This window comes from Bubalus bubalis, chromosome 9 (assembly GCF_019923935.1).
Source record: "Bubalus bubalis isolate 160015118507 breed Murrah chromosome 9, NDDB_SH_1, whole genome shotgun sequence".
Classification (NCBI taxonomy): Eukaryota; Metazoa; Chordata; class Mammalia; order Artiodactyla; family Bovidae; genus Bubalus; species Bubalus bubalis.
This window is the reverse complement of record NC_059165.1, coordinates 20,309,334-20,329,406: the sequence shown is the minus strand read 5'-3', so window position 1 is coordinate 20,329,406 and position 20,073 is coordinate 20,309,334. Positions and strand designations below refer to the sequence as shown.

General features: G+C 38.8%; 1 protein-coding gene across 5 annotated transcripts in view; it reads left to right on the top strand.

The window, feature by feature from the left end:
- ADGRV1 (adhesion G protein-coupled receptor V1) overlaps window positions 1-20,073 on the top strand; it is a 543,743-nt gene that overhangs the window by 171,134 nt on the left and 352,536 nt on the right. For all 5 annotated transcript variants that reach the window (XM_044947303.2, XM_025292226.3, XM_044947302.2 and 2 more), the window contains 10 exons: window positions 1,967-2,146; window positions 5,427-5,591; window positions 9,338-9,455; window positions 11,338-11,461; window positions 13,409-13,547; window positions 13,713-13,898; window positions 14,181-14,413; window positions 16,087-16,235; window positions 17,837-18,038; window positions 18,549-18,768. In XM_044947303.2, the coding sequence (XP_044803238.2) occupies window positions 1,967-2,146; window positions 5,427-5,591; window positions 9,338-9,455; window positions 11,338-11,461; window positions 13,409-13,547; window positions 13,713-13,898; window positions 14,181-14,413; window positions 16,087-16,235; window positions 17,837-18,038; window positions 18,549-18,768 (1,716 nt within the window). The remainder of the gene's footprint in view (window positions 1-1,966; window positions 2,147-5,426; window positions 5,592-9,337; window positions 9,456-11,337; window positions 11,462-13,408; window positions 13,548-13,712; window positions 13,899-14,180; window positions 14,414-16,086; window positions 16,236-17,836; window positions 18,039-18,548; window positions 18,769-20,073) is intronic.

The window sequence follows — 20,073 nt, the reverse complement described above, 5'->3', positions numbered from 1 at the left end:
AGGATAATAATTGGCTTAGAGGTGCCTAAGTATGTATAAAATATTGCCTGATGAACTAGACTATTCCTATGAATTTTAGGTTTTTTATTCTATGTTTTAATGTTTATAAATATAAATATTTAGGATTTGCACCAAAAGTGTATACATTTATTACTAAAGATATTTATTATGTACATTTATTGTTATCCAACAATTTTTTTTTAACAATTAAAAAAGACTGAAGTGATAGAACAGGAGCACAGTAGTTAAAACTGGAAAAAACTGAAAAGCAGTATTCTAGATTTGGGTCAACCAGTGCTAAAATTACAAAATATTCCTTAAGATTTGTAAGCTTGTGAACTGGGCATTTTGCAATATGTAAGCATAAGATGTTTTCATAAATTTTTAAATCAGTAAGTGGAAAAAGCATGTGAACAATCATGAAAATGTTAGTAACTTCAAAGAGCAGTATCGATTTATGTGCAGTCCGATTTTGCCTACACAGATATGCATAGTGTACATCAACTTATTAGTTGCCCTTGGGGGATAGTAAGTACTGCTGAAAGATAAGCATGCAGATCTAGAGTTTCCTACACATAAAGGTCTGTTGTTCATATTTGAAATCATGAGATTTTAGCAAATTTTGGACTATAAAACATTTTCTACTAAGAGGAAGGGAAATGTAGATTTTACATTAAAAGTAGAAACAAATTGACTTTCGTTGACGTGGCCTTCTAACTTTATGTTATCAGTAGTTTATTCTTTTCAAAAAGTTAAAGTCCCATCACTTAACATCCTTAGGATCATCATTGTTCTTAAATTTAACATCCTGTAGGGCAAGTATTGGAGAAGGCAATGGCACCCCACTCCAGTACTCTTGCCTGGAAAATCCCATGGACGGAGGAGCATGGTAGGCTGCAGACCATGGGGTCGCCAAGAGTCGGACACGACTGAGAGACTTCACTTTCACTTTTCCCTTTCATGCATTGGAGAAGGAAATGGCAACCCACTCCAGTGTTCTTGCCTGGAGAATCCCAGGGACGGGGGAGCCTGGTGGGCCACCGTCTATGGGGTCGCACAGAGTCGGACACGACTGAAGCGACTTAGCAGCAGCAGGGCAAGTATTCTGTGTTCCACAGTATTGACGAGGTGCAGGCATTTTGATAAGCTTATATTTTAGCCTTTGATTTTGTTCAGGTTTCTGTTTCCCTGAGAAACAGAATGTCATCCAGATTTTTCATTTTCTCTGTTATTATATTAAAGGTGGTTTTAGGGAGGAGAACCATTTCTCGATAAATGTCTATGTCATTTCCCTCTGGGATACAAAAAAGGATTTTAAATATGGACATACAGCTGGAATATTTTTGTGACCAATAGTTGTATTACAAGCTGGATCAAATTATAAGTTATAAAAACTTTTAACATAGAGCCAGGCAGATGAATAAACCCCTAATCACAAACTTCTAATAATAGAATTTGGATTTTCTCATTCTTGTTTTTTTCCCTTGTAATAACACAAACAATAATTTGAAACCAAAAGGATTTACTTTAGTTGCAGAAGATAGTAATCATTTATGAGGTACAGTTTTATATCAGGTCATATTAATACCAAATATACTAAAATTTATGTTTGGGCAATGGCTATTAGAACCTGCATGACTTTTAAAATATTTTTGTTCAAGAATAAGACTTCATTGTTTTTTTTTGAATCTGTAACTATATTTTATTACTATATAATTTCCTTTATTTTGGAAACAGTGAACTGAAACCTTTCGACTTTGAAATACTATAAATATATGACTTTAAAATAATATTATGAACACAACAGGTGAAAATGCCTGCATTTTTCTTTGGTACTATGTTTCTAAATTTCTACTAAAAATGTTTGCCATCAAAAATTAGTATCACATTCTACCCTTCCTGCCTCTCCCCCTCCTTCTTCTTTCTCTCCCTCCCTCATTCCTTTCTTCCTTCTTTTCTTTTATAGGTTACGGCAGTGATAGAAATCACCATAATTGATGATGATGAATTTGAGCTCATGGAGATGTTCAATATTTCCTTAATCAAGGCGGCTGGAGGTGGCAGACTTGGCGATGATGTTGTGGTAACTGTTGTTATTCCACAAAATGACTCTCCACTTGGAGTATTTGGATTTGAAGAAAAGACTGTAAGTGAAATATATCAGGGGGTGCGGGGTGCTTTCCTCTAGGCTCATTTTTCATTTCATTTATAGCAGAAAGGTAATTTTCTTTTTTCCTAGATTTCATTACTCTTTACTTAAAGCTTCTTTTCTCAAGGCTCTTTTGAGTTGACTGTTGAATTAGGGGCCAGTCCTCGAACCTAGGCAGTTTCACAGTAATGAGAGCTCTTAGCCTCAGGCAGTTAAAAAGGAGAACACATTTCCATTATTGGCTGTGACAGACCACGAGGTACTTTTGTCTGGACATTCTGTTCTCTACCTGCTCTGCTACCAGACTGCCATCCAGATTCTGTTACGTCCTGACCCCAGGATGGTTTGACTGGGGAGAGATTTATATTCCTCACCTCTTGGGTCTTCTATCTTGATTTATATTGAACAAAACACGACAGTCAGCCCTGACTCATGTGTTTCCTTGTATTTCTTCTCTCTCCCCTCTTACTTCCCCTTGACTGCCTGCTTTCAAGACCTACAAGAGTGAGCCCAATTATTATTGGTTCAGCCTCTGAGAGAGAAAAGCTTTGACTAGTACTAAATTATCTCTACACCTTAAATATAAAATAAAGTGTATCATAATTATTGACATAATGATTACATCATAATTTCTATGACTTTGTCTTTCAAAGGAAGTTTCAGGATGAAACAGCCATACGAATCTTTAGATAATTTTTATGTACAACAACTTTTCTGGATCCTGTGTCACCATTCCCTTTGTTTTGTCACTTATAGATAATCAGTAATTCACCTTAGATCATTTTAAATAATAGCAAATAGTTCTAATACTTATTATCTTTACTGTTCTTTGGTTGCAAGGCTAGAACTACGGCTTGCACCACACTTTAGATAGACACTAATAACGGCCTAATTATTTGATTATTGAAATTTCAACTTCATAAGAAAATGGGAACTATAAAAGAACAGAGTACTTCTGCTGCTGTAGTCTCATAATACTCTTCCTTGAGAAAGGAATGAGTGGAAGCAAGTGTTTTGTAAAGGGTGGAAGATTCACACGAGAGTATCCATGAGTGTTTTGCAGGCAGCCTAAGAAGTCTGGGAAATACAAAAGGTATAAAGAAAAAAAATAGCCATAATATTACTGCTCTAAGGTAGATATCATTAATATTTGATTATATTTCCATCCAGGCCTTCTTTGCATATATGCAGAGTAATAGTATATATGAATATGCAGTTTGTTTTTAGAAAATGTGTGCAATGTGCTTAAAATGTATTCTCTATTAGCTTCGAGGTTAGATTATAAATGTTCAGGGTTTAAGTAGTCCAGCCTCCGGTTGATGAAACCTTATAATAATGTTTTTACTTTTCACTTTGTCACACTTTTGGACTTAGCTGTTGGGGAGTGTATTTACAAGTTTCTCTCACTTTTTGAGAAAATGAAGAGTTCCACTATTATTCATAAAAAATGTCTATTTATTCATTTTACTTTAGCTGCGGTTGTAAAGTTTACTGCAAAAACGCTAGTGTACCCTTGATCTGGGAACTACTGTCTTACTGTAATAGCCTCAGATTTCCAACTTGTCTTATCATCTAAAAGTAAGATCTAAGGTGCCCAAACTCTTGTCGTGAAGAGTGAGTTGTTATATGTAAAGCATATATAATTGGGCTTTACCCTCAATAGGTGTCAACTGCTATTTTACTTGTTGATAACAATAGCAGTAGCTTGTTGCTCACCCTTTGTGGCTCCTTTCCTTATATCTTATCTTTTTTTTCAGCCAGAAGCTCTTGATACCATGGAATTTAACGTGTATCTATAAGATACAGTATTTTGTGCACATAGTGAATATTCTGGTAGCATTATTTGGTGATACTGATGAGATTCAGAATTGAAAAACCCTGAGACAAGATTATTGGTATTAATCTGTCAAAATTAATAAGCTGCTCCCAGGACAATGTGCTAAATATACCAAAGCCCTGGGTAAAGCAGAGACTTATGGAAATACACTTGTGAAGCTGAAACTAGAATGTTACTATTTATAGAAACAAAAAGCACTTATATATGCAGTTTGTTAATAATGGATTTTTTTTCTTTCTCACTTAACTCTCTCTCATTTGATATTTTTGGCCTCTGAGGAGTGGTATGAACAACAGTTGGTGTGGAATCAAATTATTATAACTAAATCCCAGATTCCTTTTCTCCTAATATATGTGTATCTTTGGCCCTCAGATTCCTTAGTTTTTGTGAGGCTTAAATAAGGTAAGGTGAAAATATTAGTTGCCCAGTTGTGTCTGACTTTGCAACCCCATGGACTGTAGCCCACCAGGCTCCTCTGTCCATGGAATCCTCCAAGGAAGAATACTAGAGTGGGTAGCCATTCCCTTTTCCAGGGGCGCTTCCCGATCCAGGGATTGAACCTGGGTCTCCTGCGTTACAGGAAGATTCTTTACTGTCTGAGCTACCAGGGAGGCCCATAGTATATGTAAGAAGGTTCCTCCATCCATGGGATTTTCCAGGCAAGAGTACTGGAGTGGGTTGCCATTTCCTTCTCCAGGGGATCTTCCTGACCCAGGGATCGAACCCGGGTCTCCCGCATTGTAGGTAGATGCTTTACCATCTGAGCCACTGGGGAAGTCCCAATAAATATCAGTTGGCTCCAAATCTCTACTCTTGGCACCAATGCAAAATGTCATTAAAAAAACAAAAAACAAAAAACGCAAATAGGTGTCTTTCTTGAAAATGGAAGGTGTTGTGCCATATTTTTGTATTTACATAGCAAATGCATGGAATAGGCTCAGTTTGGACTTTGCTTCACAGAGTCAATGTGTGTAATTCATATTAGGTCTGTATTATGTGGGGAGTCTTACTACCATAAAAAGAATCCCCAAATCTCAGTTCCTTAATAGTTTATTTCTTCTTTATGCCAAAGTCCTACGATGCTCTTCCAAGTTGGGGTCTTATGAATACCTCTTCTCCAACTGGCATCTCAGGCACTAGACTCTCCATCTGTGACTCTGCCTCCTCTAATCACCCAGCAAATGGAGACAGAGGGAATATGAAGATTGTGTGGGAAACTGTTGGCCAGACTATGATTAGCAGGCTCTGCCTATATTTTTTATGCCAGATATTCCGTAACAATCTCCACCTAATTGCAAAAGAAGTTAGGAAATGCCAAGTAGCTGAGTGTCTAGGACAAAAAGAGAATGGGATTTGGTGAAGCATTTTTTTTTTTCTGCCCCGTGATTCCATGAAGAGAACTCTAGATTCGGAAATTGCGGTTGATTTTCTCTTTTTCAGGTAATGGTAGATGAATCCCTTTTGTCTGATGACCCTGATTCATACGTGACATTGACCGTTGTCCGGTCCCCAGGAGGTAAAGGAGCTGTCCGACTTCAGTGGACCCTAGACGAGATGGCTAAGGATGACCTCAGTCCTTTAAGTGGGACGCTTCATTTTAATGAGGTATAGTCATTGTCAGGATGCTTGCAGTTTTTCTCTAATTTGTCTTTGATGTTCTTTTCCAGAGTATTGCTTATAAATTCATTTGATATTAATAGTATTCACTATGTCTGGAATTTTTTGAAATCATATGCACCGTGGGAAAATCACACACGCATACACACCCCTAAATGTCTGAAATCAAATTTAGTTTTGACACTGCCTACATCCAACCATTAAAACTACTCTGCTGTCCACATTGCCTCCCCTGATTGAGGGCAAAACCGGTCAAGCAAGCCGGGCATCCAGCTGTCGTCCCCATCTCCATCTGTCCTGTAACTCTTGCATATATTTGACAACCGAGATTGGTCAGTGTTCCCTTTTAAATACCCTTTCTGTTCCTCCTCCTCTGTCACGGTTGTGACAGTCCATGCCTCCATCATCTCTCCTTGGGTAATCTTTTAACTGATGGTCCCACTCCAAATCTTTTTTCTGTCCATTATCTGTGCCTCTGATTTATTTTTTTCGGTCAGTCGTGTCCGACTCTGTGTGACCCCATGGACAGCAGCACGCCAGGTTTCCCTGTCCTTCACCATCCCCTGGAGTCTGCTCAAACTCATGTCTCTTGAGTCAGTGATGCCATCCAACCATCTCGTCCTGGCTCGTCCCTTTCTCCTCCTGCCTTTCTGAAAGGGAGATTTTGTTTTGCCATCTCCTGCTTAAAATGATCCATGATGTCTTCTTACCTGTAGAACTTTCGGCTCTAAAACATGGAACACAGAGCCTCTCGGAAGGAATCCTGGCTGTACCTTCCTCCCAGTTAATCCAAGCACAGGGTTTCCATGAATCCATTCTAACTAGAGCCAACTAGTAGTTATCAGCCAGACTCTGAGGTCTTTTATCCTGGAAGGAGGGATGGCAAAGTGAAAGAGAATTGACAGGCTGATTCTGAAACCTTTATGGAGATGTAAAAGACCAAGAATAGCAAGAAACTCACAAAGAAGGATGGAGGCTGGCCTTCCCCAACTGAATTTAAGATAGTATGTATCAGAGGTAAATACGATAGTATGATTGGCTTTGGGATATACAAGTAGACAAGAGAAGAAACTGGGGAGTCTGGATTTATCCGTCTTTCATGGTTTTTACTTTCATGTTCGCATAAATCATTCCTAAATTCATAAAAATGAAAACAAAAGGGAATTAGTTAAAACCCTGAAAAACTGTAGAACTGGTGAATAAGTTTTTTTTTTTTTTTTTGGTGGATAAGTTTTTTAAAAAGCCACAAAAAATAATCTCACAGGATAAGACCAAGTAAGAAAGAACTGTTAAAAGAGAAAGCACAAAAGTGTAAGAGATTACTTTGTATCAGTACAGTTCAGTTCAGTTGCTCAGTCGCCTCCGACTCTCTGCAACCCCATGAATCGCAGCATGCCAGGCCTCAAATGTAAACGCCTATATGAAATTGATTCTAATAGATATATAGTAGATGTAGAAAGTCTAAGCAGATGAATTTCTGTAAACGAAATAAAAAATAAGAGTAGAAGGTCCCCAAGGTGGTTTTCTAAAAGAAAGCTGACCATACATTTAAAGATAAGATAATTCCAATGAAACATAGTCTTTTTTTTTTTTTTTTGAGTCTAGTGGCCTTTTATGAGAGCTTTCAACACCAAGCAACACAGAAGCAAATACTTTTTTTTTCTTTCAATTTTCTAATTGGTGATTGGGCTTCCCTGGTGGTTTAGCTAGTAAAGAATCCATCTGCAATGTGGGAGACCTGGGTTTGATCCCTGGGTTGGGAAGGGAGAAGGGAATGGCTACCCACTCCAGTATTCTGGCCTGGAGAATTCCATGGACAGTCCATGGAGTCAGTGATGCCCTCTGGCAATCCATTTGCCACTTGGGACATTCTGCCACCTTTTTTGAGGTATTGGTTTCTCTAATGGAATTAGTGATCCCACGCCAGGTGTCACAGATGTTTCAACCACTCACGTCTTGGATTCTGATATGTGATGGCCCAGGAGACCTCTCAGTTACATGCCCTAGCCCTCTGTAAAATCCTCACTTGGCATGAGAAGAATTTAGAGATTACTTTGAAATTTCTTTGGAGATTTCACATAGTAATAATGAGCAGTCAGTTTTCAGTTACTGGATTCTAATCACTAGATCTGCTTCCCAGATGATTAGAAAGGTTTTCTGATGTTAGCAGGATATTCATGCCAAAGTGGCAAATAGTCTGATTTTTCCCCCAGGGAATAAGGCCATCCTTGTTCAGAGTACTGAACACCAGGAGGGATAAGCTTGTGGGTGACCCTGGATATGACTCCCTCTATCTTGTTCTTTGCTCTGCAACCTGGTGCGTTTCATTTACTTCTGTATAACAGCTTTGTTGTTCTTGAATATTCAGCTCTGACATACCTATGTCTCCACTCTAACAAATGGCTGTGTAGCTAGGCAAACCAGAGAAGGCGATGGCACCCTACTCCAGTACTCTTGCCTGGAAAATCCCATGGATGGAGGAACCTGGTAGGCTGCAGTCCATGGGGTTGCGAAGAGTAGAACTTCACTTTCATGCATTGGAGAAGGGAATGGCAACCCACTCCAGTGTTCTTGCCTGCAGAATCCCAGGGACAGGGGAGCCTGGTGGGCTACCGTCTGTGGGGTCGCGCAGAGTCGGACACGACTGAAGCGACTTAGCAGCAGCAGCAGCTCTTATATAAGATTTTTAAGAAGTATAGTACTATAAAATAGAAGAAAGGAACTCTGAAGAAAGAGCAACTAGAGTGAAGCGATTAAAATAATACTTTTAATACATAAAAATCTCAAAGAAAAGATGATTGCAGAACTAAGATTCTTATTGTTTAGTCTCTAAGTCATGTCCAAATCTTTTGCCACCCCTTGGACGGTAGCCCCCTAGGCTCCTCTGTCCATGGGATTTTCCACTTGAGAATACCGGAGTGGATTGCCATTCCCTTCTCCAGGGGATCTTTACAACCCAGGGATCGAATCTACGTCTCCTGCACTGGCAGGTGACTTCTTTACCACTGAGCCACCAGGGAAGCCTGCAGTACTGAGATAAGAAGAAATAAACAGCAGAATTCAAACTGTGGAAAATTATTCAGTGATGCATGGGAAAAATTGGACTTTTTTCAGTCAGCATCAGAGGAGACCTTAAAGATAAAAATGATTTCTGTCATGGTTACCCCACAAAGTATTAAGCGTGTTGTCTTCTGTGCATTTGCTTTTCCTTGTTCCTTCTCTTCCAGTCTGTACTGAAAACTTACCATATGTTCCAAGAAATTACTGAGCTAAGTGTAAGACCAGAGAGGGAAGGAATAATATGAGCTCTCTTGAGATCAACACCTGCGGAAGGAATAGGAAGGAAGCAGGAGTGGTTAGAGGCAAATAGCAAAAAGGGGTAGTAGGTAGATAACTCTTATAAGTATTACACCTCTCACTGTGATTTATTTATATCATGCTGTGGCCATTTAACTCAAGTGATTCAACTCTCAGTGGTTGAACATTTTCAGTAAATTTGAAAGTTATGTTAAAAATTTTTCCTTCTTCCTGTTAAGAATCTTAATGGGATTTTTGCTCAGAGCTAATTTTTATGTAATAATTATCTCTGGAAGAAACCCGTAATTCTAAAGGGTTTAAAGAAAGGGCATCTTTAAAAAATGCTTATGAACTTAAATGTCATTCTGCTGATGAGAACATTCAAAATTTAAGTTTGGCCACTCTGAAAACACGTGTTCTCCTCTCATTTGGTGTAGACTGAGTCCCAGAAGACCATTGTGCTGCACACACTTCAGGACGCCACGTTGGAGGAGGACAGGCGTTTCACCATTCAGCTGCTCTCAGTTGATGAGGTAGAAATATCTCCAGTAAAAGGTGAGAGAGAGCGACATTTTTGGAAATTAAAAAGTAGTTTTTCGGAAAAATGTGAGCAAATAATCAGTAGTTACAATGATGGTTAGTGTTTGCTTTTATAATTCAAAAAATGTCTGTTAAAACATGAGGATGTTATTTCCTACTTGTATGACAGCTAAGGACTTTTTAAAGCTAAAATTATAACATGCAGCATTGGTAGGGTCACATGCCAGGGTTTTCATACTCCTTAGCTGTGTGATTTTTTTAAAAAATAAAGATGTTTACTTTAGTAGTGTTCATAAAGTAAAATATGAAAGCTTCCTAAATGACCCAATAGCAGGGAACTGGTGAAATTTAACAGAATACTCTGCAGGTATTCAAAAAAATGTGGCAGAAAAAGCCTTACTTGCATCAAAATTAAGAACATCTAATTACATGGATAATTTTTACGTTCATAAAACTGGCTTTATAACATGTTCAGTGTAAGCCCACTTTTCATGTGCATGTCATAAACATTAGGAATTATGTACTTGAAATGTCGATGGTGGTTTTTGAGTAGCTGTATTTTCTACGCATACTTAAAATGACCACCATTACTTTTGTAATAAAATGTTGTTTTAAAACTTAGCCTGTTATTTATGTCTCTTTCAGCCTATCTATACCTGTTTTCATCATAAAATAACTACTTAGATATTTCAGCATTTCAGAAATAGGTATCATAGTTCTCATTTGCCTATGGTCCATGTGAAAATGTGTTTCTTACATCTGGAGAAAGAGGATTAATGGTGCTAAAATGGTTTCATTATGTAATGCCCATAAACAATGGCACAGCAACGTTGATATGAAAGCTTAGTTCCTGTTGCATGTCCTTTTTTGAAATTAAGAACTTCATCCTGTGCAAGGGTTTGTGGCCAAAGAAGCAGAATTCTGTGGCCAAGGAAATTCTTAGAATTGTAGAGAGTATCATATACTGTCACCCCAGATGTCACCTAGGATAGTTAATCTTTTTGCATTTTTATCTAGAGTACTTTCCTTCAGGCATTTGAGTCAATCATATCTTTGCATTATATTCTTACACAAATCTTAAGTCAGCTAGCTCAGTTATTTACATTGTGTTACACAGCAGAGTTGATGTGTCTATGGACTAATTAGGTGCAAGAACAAGAGTATACCAGTGGATCAAGGTAAATCATTTGTTAATATAAAAAAATTCATAATGTATTCCTAACTGTGACATACTTACACTTGACAAACCACTGTTTGTGCTATTAATCCATTGCCACAGAAAGTGATAGTGTAATAATCCAGTCCTTTGTTTCTTGAAACTCTAATGTGTGCTTCTGGAAACAAGCTCATTTAAGTTAGTGCCAGATTATGATATGAATACTCAAATTACTTGATACGATTTTTATTTCCATTTTCATAGGAATACTTGACACATTTTATAAACAAATTTTAGAAGCAAATGATTGTCAGAAAATTAAAAAAAAAAATGGGTCCCCAAGAACTCTTGCTTTTGCTACATAGCTAACAGAGATAGCCACATAGCCACTTATAGTGAACTGCAGAATGGTTACTGTAGAAGTGGATTAATACATAGGGTAGAATGCAGTCCCATACTTGCTTGTCATGGGAGTGGTATTGGAAGTACTGCCCACTTTATCCTTTTCATTAAAACGTGATTGTGGGCAAGTCATTTGCCTTAGTGTCTTCAATGCCTCTCTGCACTTGCATGTCTTCGTTGGTAAAATGAGAATAATATTAGTACCTAACTTATATGCTTATCATGAAGATTAACTCACAGGATTAGTATATGTAAATCCCTTAGAACTTTGCCAGGCATGTATTAAGTAAATACATGTGTTTTCTACATGAGCGGTATTATGTATCATCTTGAACTCAGGTAGCGCATCAATAATCATTCGAGGAGATAAGGGAGCATCTGGAGAAGTTGGGATAGCTCCATCATCTAGGCATGTCCTCATTGGAGAGCCCTCAGCAAAATACAATGGTACTGCCATCATCAGGTAAGGGCTTCATGATTTTCATTGCCCAGGTGAGAATTTTGAAGTTGCATTTAATTAGCATTCTTGTGCCCTAAATACATTGCTCTCAGTGCGGACATATTCTTCTTATAAACTGGTACAATCCTGTGGCAACAGCACATTTTTTGTAAACACTGAAGGTATGTTTTTACCTGTCTTGATGTTAAATCTGGAGAAGGAAATGGCAACCCACTCCAGTGTTCTTGCCTGGAGAATCCCATGGATGGAGAAGCCTGGTAGGCTGCAGTCCATGGGGTTGCACAGAGTCGGACACGACTGAAGCGGCTTAGCAGGTAGCAGGATGTTAAATCTGAGGTTTGTGGTTTTTAGATGATTTGCAGAGCCCATGACGAGGAAAGCACATTGAGCGATGTCAAGAGATCTCAGCAACGTCTAGCTCTCAGCCCTGTTTTGTCATTTATGCCATAAAATAGGAGCTACTTGTATATCTGAGCTACAAAATCATTCCTTAAAAAATCATCTGAATCAAAGATTTTAAGATGTTCTAAAATTAGGACCTGTTATATAACTAAGATATTCCCAGCTGGTGCAGTGGTAAAGAATCCTGCCTGCTAATGCAAGAGACACAGGAGATGCAGGTTAGATCCCTGGGTTGGGAAGATCCTCTGGAGAAGGAAATGTCAACACACTCCACTATTCTTGCCTGGAAAATCCTACGAACAGAGGAGCCTGGTGGGCTATATATCCAAAGGATCTCAAAAAATATGGACACAAATTAGCAACTAAACAAAACAACAACAACATTATGATCATAGGCAATTTTGTTTATTATAAATTCTCTCATGAGGGGTGGAATAGCAACTATCAATAAAGTAGCTGGATTTATGTTAAAACTTTTATCTTTTTGGTTGTTTTTCCAGTAGTATTGCATGTATGAAGTGTTTCCTGTTCTTTAGTCTATTTGAACTTTGTACCTTGTGTAGTACATGAAGAATCTGTACATGCATTTTTTTTTTAAATTCCTTTCAACCTTATGCTTTTAGTGTGCAGCTTTTGCCAGTATTCTTGTCAAGCAGATTTACACAAGCTCAGTATTTTGGGTGTTGTCTTGGGATTTTTTTGACTTTCATTTGCTTTATAGCTGATAGATAAGGTTATTTAAATGCAAATAATGTTCTTAAAATAATGCAATTTGCAACAACATGGATGGACCTAGAGATTGTGGTACTGAATGAAGTAAGTCAGGCAGAGAAACGCAAATATATGCTATTGCTTATATGTGGAATCTAAAAAAGGGTACAAATGAACGTACCTACAGAATGGAAATAGACCCACAGATGCAGAAAACAAAACTTTATGATTACCAGAGGGTAGGGTGGGGAGGAATGAATTGGGAGATTGGGATCGATACATACCCATTACTATATGTAAAATGGAGCTTCCCCAGTGGCTCAAATGGTAAAGAATCTGCCTGCATCATGGGAGACCTTGGTTTGATCCCTGGGTCTGGAAGATCCTCTGGAGAAGGGAATGGCAACCCACTCCAGTGTTCTTGCCTCGAGAATCCCTTGGACAGAGGAGCGTGGTGGCCTACAATCTATGGGGTCGCAGAGAGTAGGACAGGACTGAACAACTAACGCTTTAACTTTACTTTGATATGTAAAATAGGTAACTAACAAGAACCTACTGTATAGCACAGGGAACTCTACTCCATACTCTGTAATGACCTATGTGGGAAAAGAATCTAAACAAGAGTGGATATATGAACATACATAAGTGATTCACTTTTCTGTACACCTGAAACTAATACAGCAGTATAAATGAACTGTACTCTAATACCAGGTTTAAAAAAATGCATAATGTTCTGGGAATAAATGAACATTTGTTATTGTTGAAGGACACAGCAAATATCTAGGAAAAGCTCTTTTAATAAAAGTGTACTGAAATATACATTTTACATTGTTGTAGCCTTATTCGTGGCCCAGCGATTTCTGGGGAGGTCGCAGTGTCCTGGAGGATAGTCCCTCCTTCCATGGAGGAATTTGCTGAAACATCAGGAAAGCTGACGATGCGAGATGGACAGTCTGCGGCCGTTGTAGTGATACAGGTACCTCGGTTACTGATTGCTGTCACGCCCTTTGCTGTCAGTCTGTGTGTGTGTGGTTCGAGGGGTAGGCTTAATATCACAGCTTGTTGTCGTTGCTTATGTGATATATATCTTTCTTGAAATGTTCAGATTCTGCTGCGAGTGGCTCTTTCTGTCCGTCTCTAGGCTTTGAACGATGACCTTCCGGAGGAAAAGCGTTTCTATGAGTTTCGACTCACTGGGGTCAGCGAGGGCGGAGTGTTGAGCGAGTCTAGCGCCACCGCCACCATCACCGTGGTGGCCAGTGACTTTCCCTATGGCCGGTTCGCCTTTTCGCAAGAGCAGCTGCGAGTGACGGAGGAAGTACAAAAGGTAGCGCGTGGAATGCTTAAAGCCGTAGACGTCACTTTTTATCTTTTGTATCACGAGCGATCTTTAAAATGTGCTTCTATGTTCACATTCTCAAGCTGATTTTCACAGCTGATTTCATGTGCTCCTGCTGTCATTTTAATGTCGACTTTATATACATTTTTTATCAATTTGTATAGAACTTCCAGATAATCCTGGTAAGTAAAATTGGAGACACTCAAAATTAAGTCTGGCCTGGTAGAGTACTCACCCAAACCAAATGAAAAAACATTGCTTCTTGCGCAGGTTAACCTCACAGTCATCCGATCGGGTGGGTCTTTCGGCCGCGTGAGGCTCTGCTTGGAGGCTGTAAGCGGGACAGCCGAGGTCGGCGTGGACTTCCTGCCTCCACCTGTGCAGCTCCTCTTTGAAGCCAGAGAGACGGTGAAAAGCGTGCACATTGAAATCCTTGATGACAGCCTTCCTGAAGGTCCTGAGGAATTTTCCCTTGTGATGACGGAGGTGGAACTCCTGGGAAGGTAAAAATAGGAAAAAGAAAGGAAGAGTCAAAGCTGGGCTGTGCAGGGATTAATTCTAAGCTCTAAGATGGTCTACCCCAGCTTTTTCTCAACATTCATGTGACGCTGGAACAGGACATGGTGGCAAAGGCTGTTAATTATTCCACGTTGTAAAATATAATTTTTTTTTCCTGAAAGTTGAAAGTATGTGTTTCCGTTGTGTAAAGTCACTCTGCATAGCAAGAGATTTGAACACGGCATAAGCTGGTAGTAATCGGTGAAAAAAGAGAGGAGCTGTTCTCTAGGTCAAAGGTCAGCTGGCGGGGCTGATTTTGGATCCCCCACCTCTTGTCTGTACACCACGGAGTGGGCTGGACTGAGAGATTTCTTTCCTTGGTATCTCCGAAGACTGTATTGTCTTCTTTGTGGATGAATGAGGTAGATATTTGCCCCAGTGGCATTTTTAAAGCAGGGGAAGAATTTCTGAGTCAGAGATAGTTGGTGGGTAGTGCACCAGGGATTCAGTGAGGATCAAGAATTAACCCTGTGAGACTCTCCTGTTCTCTGATTTAGTGGGAGCAACACATGTTCCGTGATGAAATGGATGAAATGCTCAGACCTTGAGTGGCATAGGGAACACCTCGACATCTCTGGCTCATGCGTAACCTTCAACTGGAATCATGTTTCCATTTAGATAGTTCTTAGAGGAAGTTTACTTGTGCGTGCGGTTAAAATGTTTTTGCATTGGTGATATTAATGCCAATCTTTAAAGCTTTCTTCTAACTAAAATATTTCCCTGAAGGAGGCAGGATGTATATCATTCCCCGGGGAAGAATTGGCTGTGAGCTGACAAACCCTTCAAATCTTCAGTTTCCAGAAATGAGTCTGTGTCTGATGATGGGAATGAATTTGTCCTTATAGTAAATGTATTAAAACATGTGCTGGTCAGTTTTAATTAATTGAGTGAACTTTGATAAGCATAGCACATTACGTGTGATATTATATCTGTGTTTTTGACTAAGTAGGGCTTGAAGCATTTGTCCCATTGCTATCCTTTAAAAAACCCAATTCCTACTTAAGCCTAATTCTAAGGAAGTAATGTTTTTCTTCCAGATACATTTCCAGGCTTACTTTGATCTGAAAAGGATAGTATAAACCCAATTTTCCTAGTTTCTAGAAAACGTATTGCCTTGATATTAAGTTATGTTAAGCAGCTAAGCCATAATCCTTCTCAGACTATTGATAACAGTTTATTTTAATATTTTACTGCCCAGTTTTCTAATTTTGCCTTATATATAATCATATTAATGAGCTTTCAAACTTTAAAGCTAGGTAGGTTAAAAATACTAGGTAGAATTTGGAAATTGAAGGAGGGACTAAAGTGGTTTAGTGTGTGTTCAGCAGTACCTTCCTAGCCCTAGAAGTTCATTTTCCAACTTCTTCCCAATTTCCTTATAGTTTTATTATCTTCCCATGGCCTACATTTAGTGATAGTATATTAGTTTTTATTTTATCCAGGCAGTAATAACTGAGAGCAGTGCAGAAATCTATTTCAAACATCATTTCAGAAAAGAAAAGTATTTTCGTGTTGAGCTTCATAAGACTCAATTACAGGAGCTAGTAGGACCCTTCTTCAGTTCATGCTAAGCAATTATGTACTCAGTTTATTTTATTTTATTTTTTATGACTGTAAGAGGGTATGATTTTACCATCCAAGAAAATGGACTTCAAATAGACCAACCTCCTGAAATAGGAAACATCTCCATTGTCCGAATCATCATAATGAAAAATGATAATGCAGAGGGAATCATTGAATTTGACCCAAGGTATACCACCTTTGAAGGTAGGTTCAGTAACCTTACTTATAAATTTAGCACCAATTTCTGATCAGAGTACCTGAACATGACGTTGTCAGTTTGAATTCCTACGTGCATTTTCTTGGTTTGGGGTATGTGTGTGTGTGTGTGTGTTTACACATATACTTTGTATTTATTTATGCCTTTATGTGTATATATTTGTATTCATTTTTAAAACATATTTTGAGTTGCTTTTGGGCAGTCTTAAATCTCATTGTGTATGGCAAAATGAAATGGTTAGGAATAAGGCATTTAGAAAAATTATGTTTAATTTTAGGATTATTGAAATGTTTATATTTTGAAGAGTTTTATGAGTATAGTTCTAATTTATACAGTGTTTAATTTCCTTTGCAATTAAAAATCAGTGGAATATTCACCTTCTAATGAATAATCAATCACCTTTGAAACAGTTTACTGGACTGCAGGCACAGGCAGTATCTGGACTCCCAATCATCCCAATCATGCTTTCTTCAAACAGTTCCTAACAGCAGCTTGCCTTCTGTTGCCAATTCTCCCCTCATGTAGAAGTGGAATGTGGAATATATGGTTATACATCCCCCTGGGTAGAAGAAGTTGGCTGCCTTTCTGTTTTTATTCAAAGGCAGAATATGAATATACCTTTCAAAACAAACATTTTATCTTATTATTGCAATCAGTTTATCACCTTCATTGCCTCTGTCAAATTCTTTTGTTATCTGCCATTTTAAAGTTCATCAGAAATCACTTTAGGAGTGATTTATTATTGTCTTCGTGGGTGGCATCATAGAAGACATCATCATTTTGCAAACTTCAACCTACAGCAAGTAGAAGTCAGGATGCCTTTTTACACCAAGGAAAAAATGGGGTCTTTTTTCTGTTATCTGATTTCCGTTTGATTCACTGTCTTTGGGAAAATTTGGGGCAATGCACAGTGATAATTACAATGTAAGTTCAGTACTACTTAGCTATGGCTGTTATGAACTCTACTAAATGATATTTTAATATGCTGATATTAGTATAGTTGAAGAAGAAATAAACTTTTGAATAGAATTCTTAAGTTGAAATCAAACATTGAGGATATATGTTCAGATTTACAAGTAGATAGGAGCTTAACAATGTAATAGAATCATATTTATATCTGGACTTCTAAAACACTTATATGATGTAAATAACATACACCTTATTTTTTAATGTTACCAATGTTTCCATTAAATATGCAGAAACAATCCAGAATGGTTTCCTTTGAGTACAGTATACATGTTTTAAGTGTTTTTTGTGTTCGTCTACCATTATCTACCAGTTTGTCTACCAGTAAGGGTTATTTACTTGTATGTGGCACACAGAGGCAAAATGCCTTGCTGATGATTAAGTCAATGATTTAAATTCTAGCTTACACTGCTCACTATAACTTGCAAGTTTTGACACACTGTATTTCTCCTAAAAAGTAAGTCGTGATGTGTTCGTAATGGTTCTTTAAAGTGAGAAACGAACTGCAGAAAAATTGAGTGCTTGCATCGTCCTGTTATATTTAATTGTCATGTTTAAGTGAACCATAGTAAAGTCAGTTTCTTTGGCTGGCATACCAATTCACTGCACATTCCTGTTCCAGTGGAGGAAGACATAGGGACGATCATGATTCCCGTGCAGAGGCTTCATGGCACTTACGGCCATGTGACGGCTGATTTCGTCTCTCAGAGCTCCTCTGCGGTTCCTGGTGGTGTCGATTATGTACTGCATGGTAGTTCAGTCACCTTTCAGCATGGGCAGAACTTAAGTTTTATAAATGTTTCCATCATTGATGACGATGAAAGGTAATGCTGTTTCGTATGTAACATGCACATTCGTAAATCATGAGTATTGTGTTTCGGTCTTTACCTATGTTTTGCATTGAAAATAGAATTTTAGATTATAGTTGTGCCCATCGAGAAATGAGTGAGGAATTCTAGGGGGTGGGGTACTGGGGTAGGGCAAAAGGGAGTGTGATTATGTGTCACTTTTTCTCAAACAGAAGAAGAAATACTGATTTTTGTTCTTCTAGATTGAAGAGTCTATAGTCAGAATGTGGAAACGTCCTGCAAATCATTTCCTTAATTCATTAAACAATTAAAAAGAGGGGCAGAAAGTCTAATAACTTGCAGGTTATGTAATACTGAAGTTGATCATTTCACGCTTCTAGCTAAGCACCCTCTCCTTAGTGCTTGGTGTGTGACTACTGTGCCTTGAATATGTATGACCAATTTGGAAAATGACTAGTTATTTGGGTTTTAGAAGCATTTTATTATGTTTAGACTCACAGAATTGCTCTTTCTCTTGCTATGCAGTGAATTTGAGGAGCCCATTGAAATTATGCTCATTGGAGCTACTGGTGGAGCGGTCCTTGGGCGCCACCTAGTGTGCAGAATCACGATTGCCAGGAGTGACTCGCCTTTTGGTGTAGTACGATTTCTCAATCAAAGCAGAGTTTCTGTTCCTAATCCCAATTCCATAATGATTTTACCCTTGATGCTGGAGAGGACCGGAGGACTCTTGGGAGAGATTCAGGTAGAGTTATTTTTTAACCCATGATTTTTAAAATATATTTCTCAAATATATTCATTTATTCCCAGTCAGTAATATTTATTGATTACCAAGTAGATGTAAAGCAGTTTCCAAATCCTGTGAAATACATAAAATGTATGAGGCATCCAGCTGCCTTCAGGGTACTCTTGAGAGAAAGTTAACAGTTAAATGAAGGATTTGGGTAAAATTCATTATGTCAACAAGTACATTTGTTGAATGCTTTCCATGTGCCAGACCCTGTCATAGTCCCTGAGAACGCACAGGTTAGGAGGACACAGTTCGTCCCTGTTCTCTTAGAATTTTCAAACAATAAGCAAACTGATTGCTATAAACGTCCGTCTTAGAACTGCTTTTGCTGCATCCTGCAGATTTTGGATCGCTGTGTTTTTGCTATCATTTGTTTCTCGGTCTTTTTTGATTTCCTCTTTGATTTCTTCAGTGATCCATTGGTTGTCTAGTAACATATTGTTTCCTTCCAGCTACCCTTGATTAGATGGTAAGAGTGTGATATTTAAGCCGAAAGAGGTGCTCATGTGACCATTAGGGGGCTGAGCGTTTGGGCAGACGAATGAGACAGTGCAGATCTACAGACCTGGTATGCTTGAGGTGCGAAGAGGTCCACGGGGTGGGTGGGCTTGGAAATGAAGGGATAATAGCCCAAGTTAGATCACAGGGGCCTGTAGGTATTGGACCTCAGAGAACTTTCTCAATCAGATTGAAGATGAGTCGAAGTGCCAATAGGACGCCATTGGAGAGTTTTAAGCAAAGGAATGATATCAATGTCACCGGATCGTGGGCTCACTTAGAACCCCCGAGAAGGAAGTAGGTTGTCCAAAAGCCAGAGTAGGAGAAGGGAGGGGAATGAGAAGCATGTCGCCCTCTAGAGCCCACAGCAGAGCTAACAATGGCTCAGACAGGGAGAGAGGTCGAGATGGCCAGGCGTGAATAGAGGTTGAGTATATTTTGGAGGAAAAATACACGAGGGCCGATGGAGCCTGAGGGACAGGGAGGAATAAAGGCTAACCTAGAAATTTTAGAGGAGCAACTGGTTACATTGTAGTGCTGTTTATCAAGATGTGGCAGCTTGGGGAAAAGTAAGAGTTCTGCTTTGGCTTTGTTGGTTTGGGATAGCGGCAGGACACCCCAGTGCAAGGGTCAGGAAGGCAGCGGGGTGTGCAGGTATGGGTTAGGGGGAGGTCAGGGCTGCAAACACCGACCTGAAGGATGGTGAGACACTTGGAGGCATTTGAAACTCTGAGGCCCGAGGAGTGTAGACAGGGATGGAAA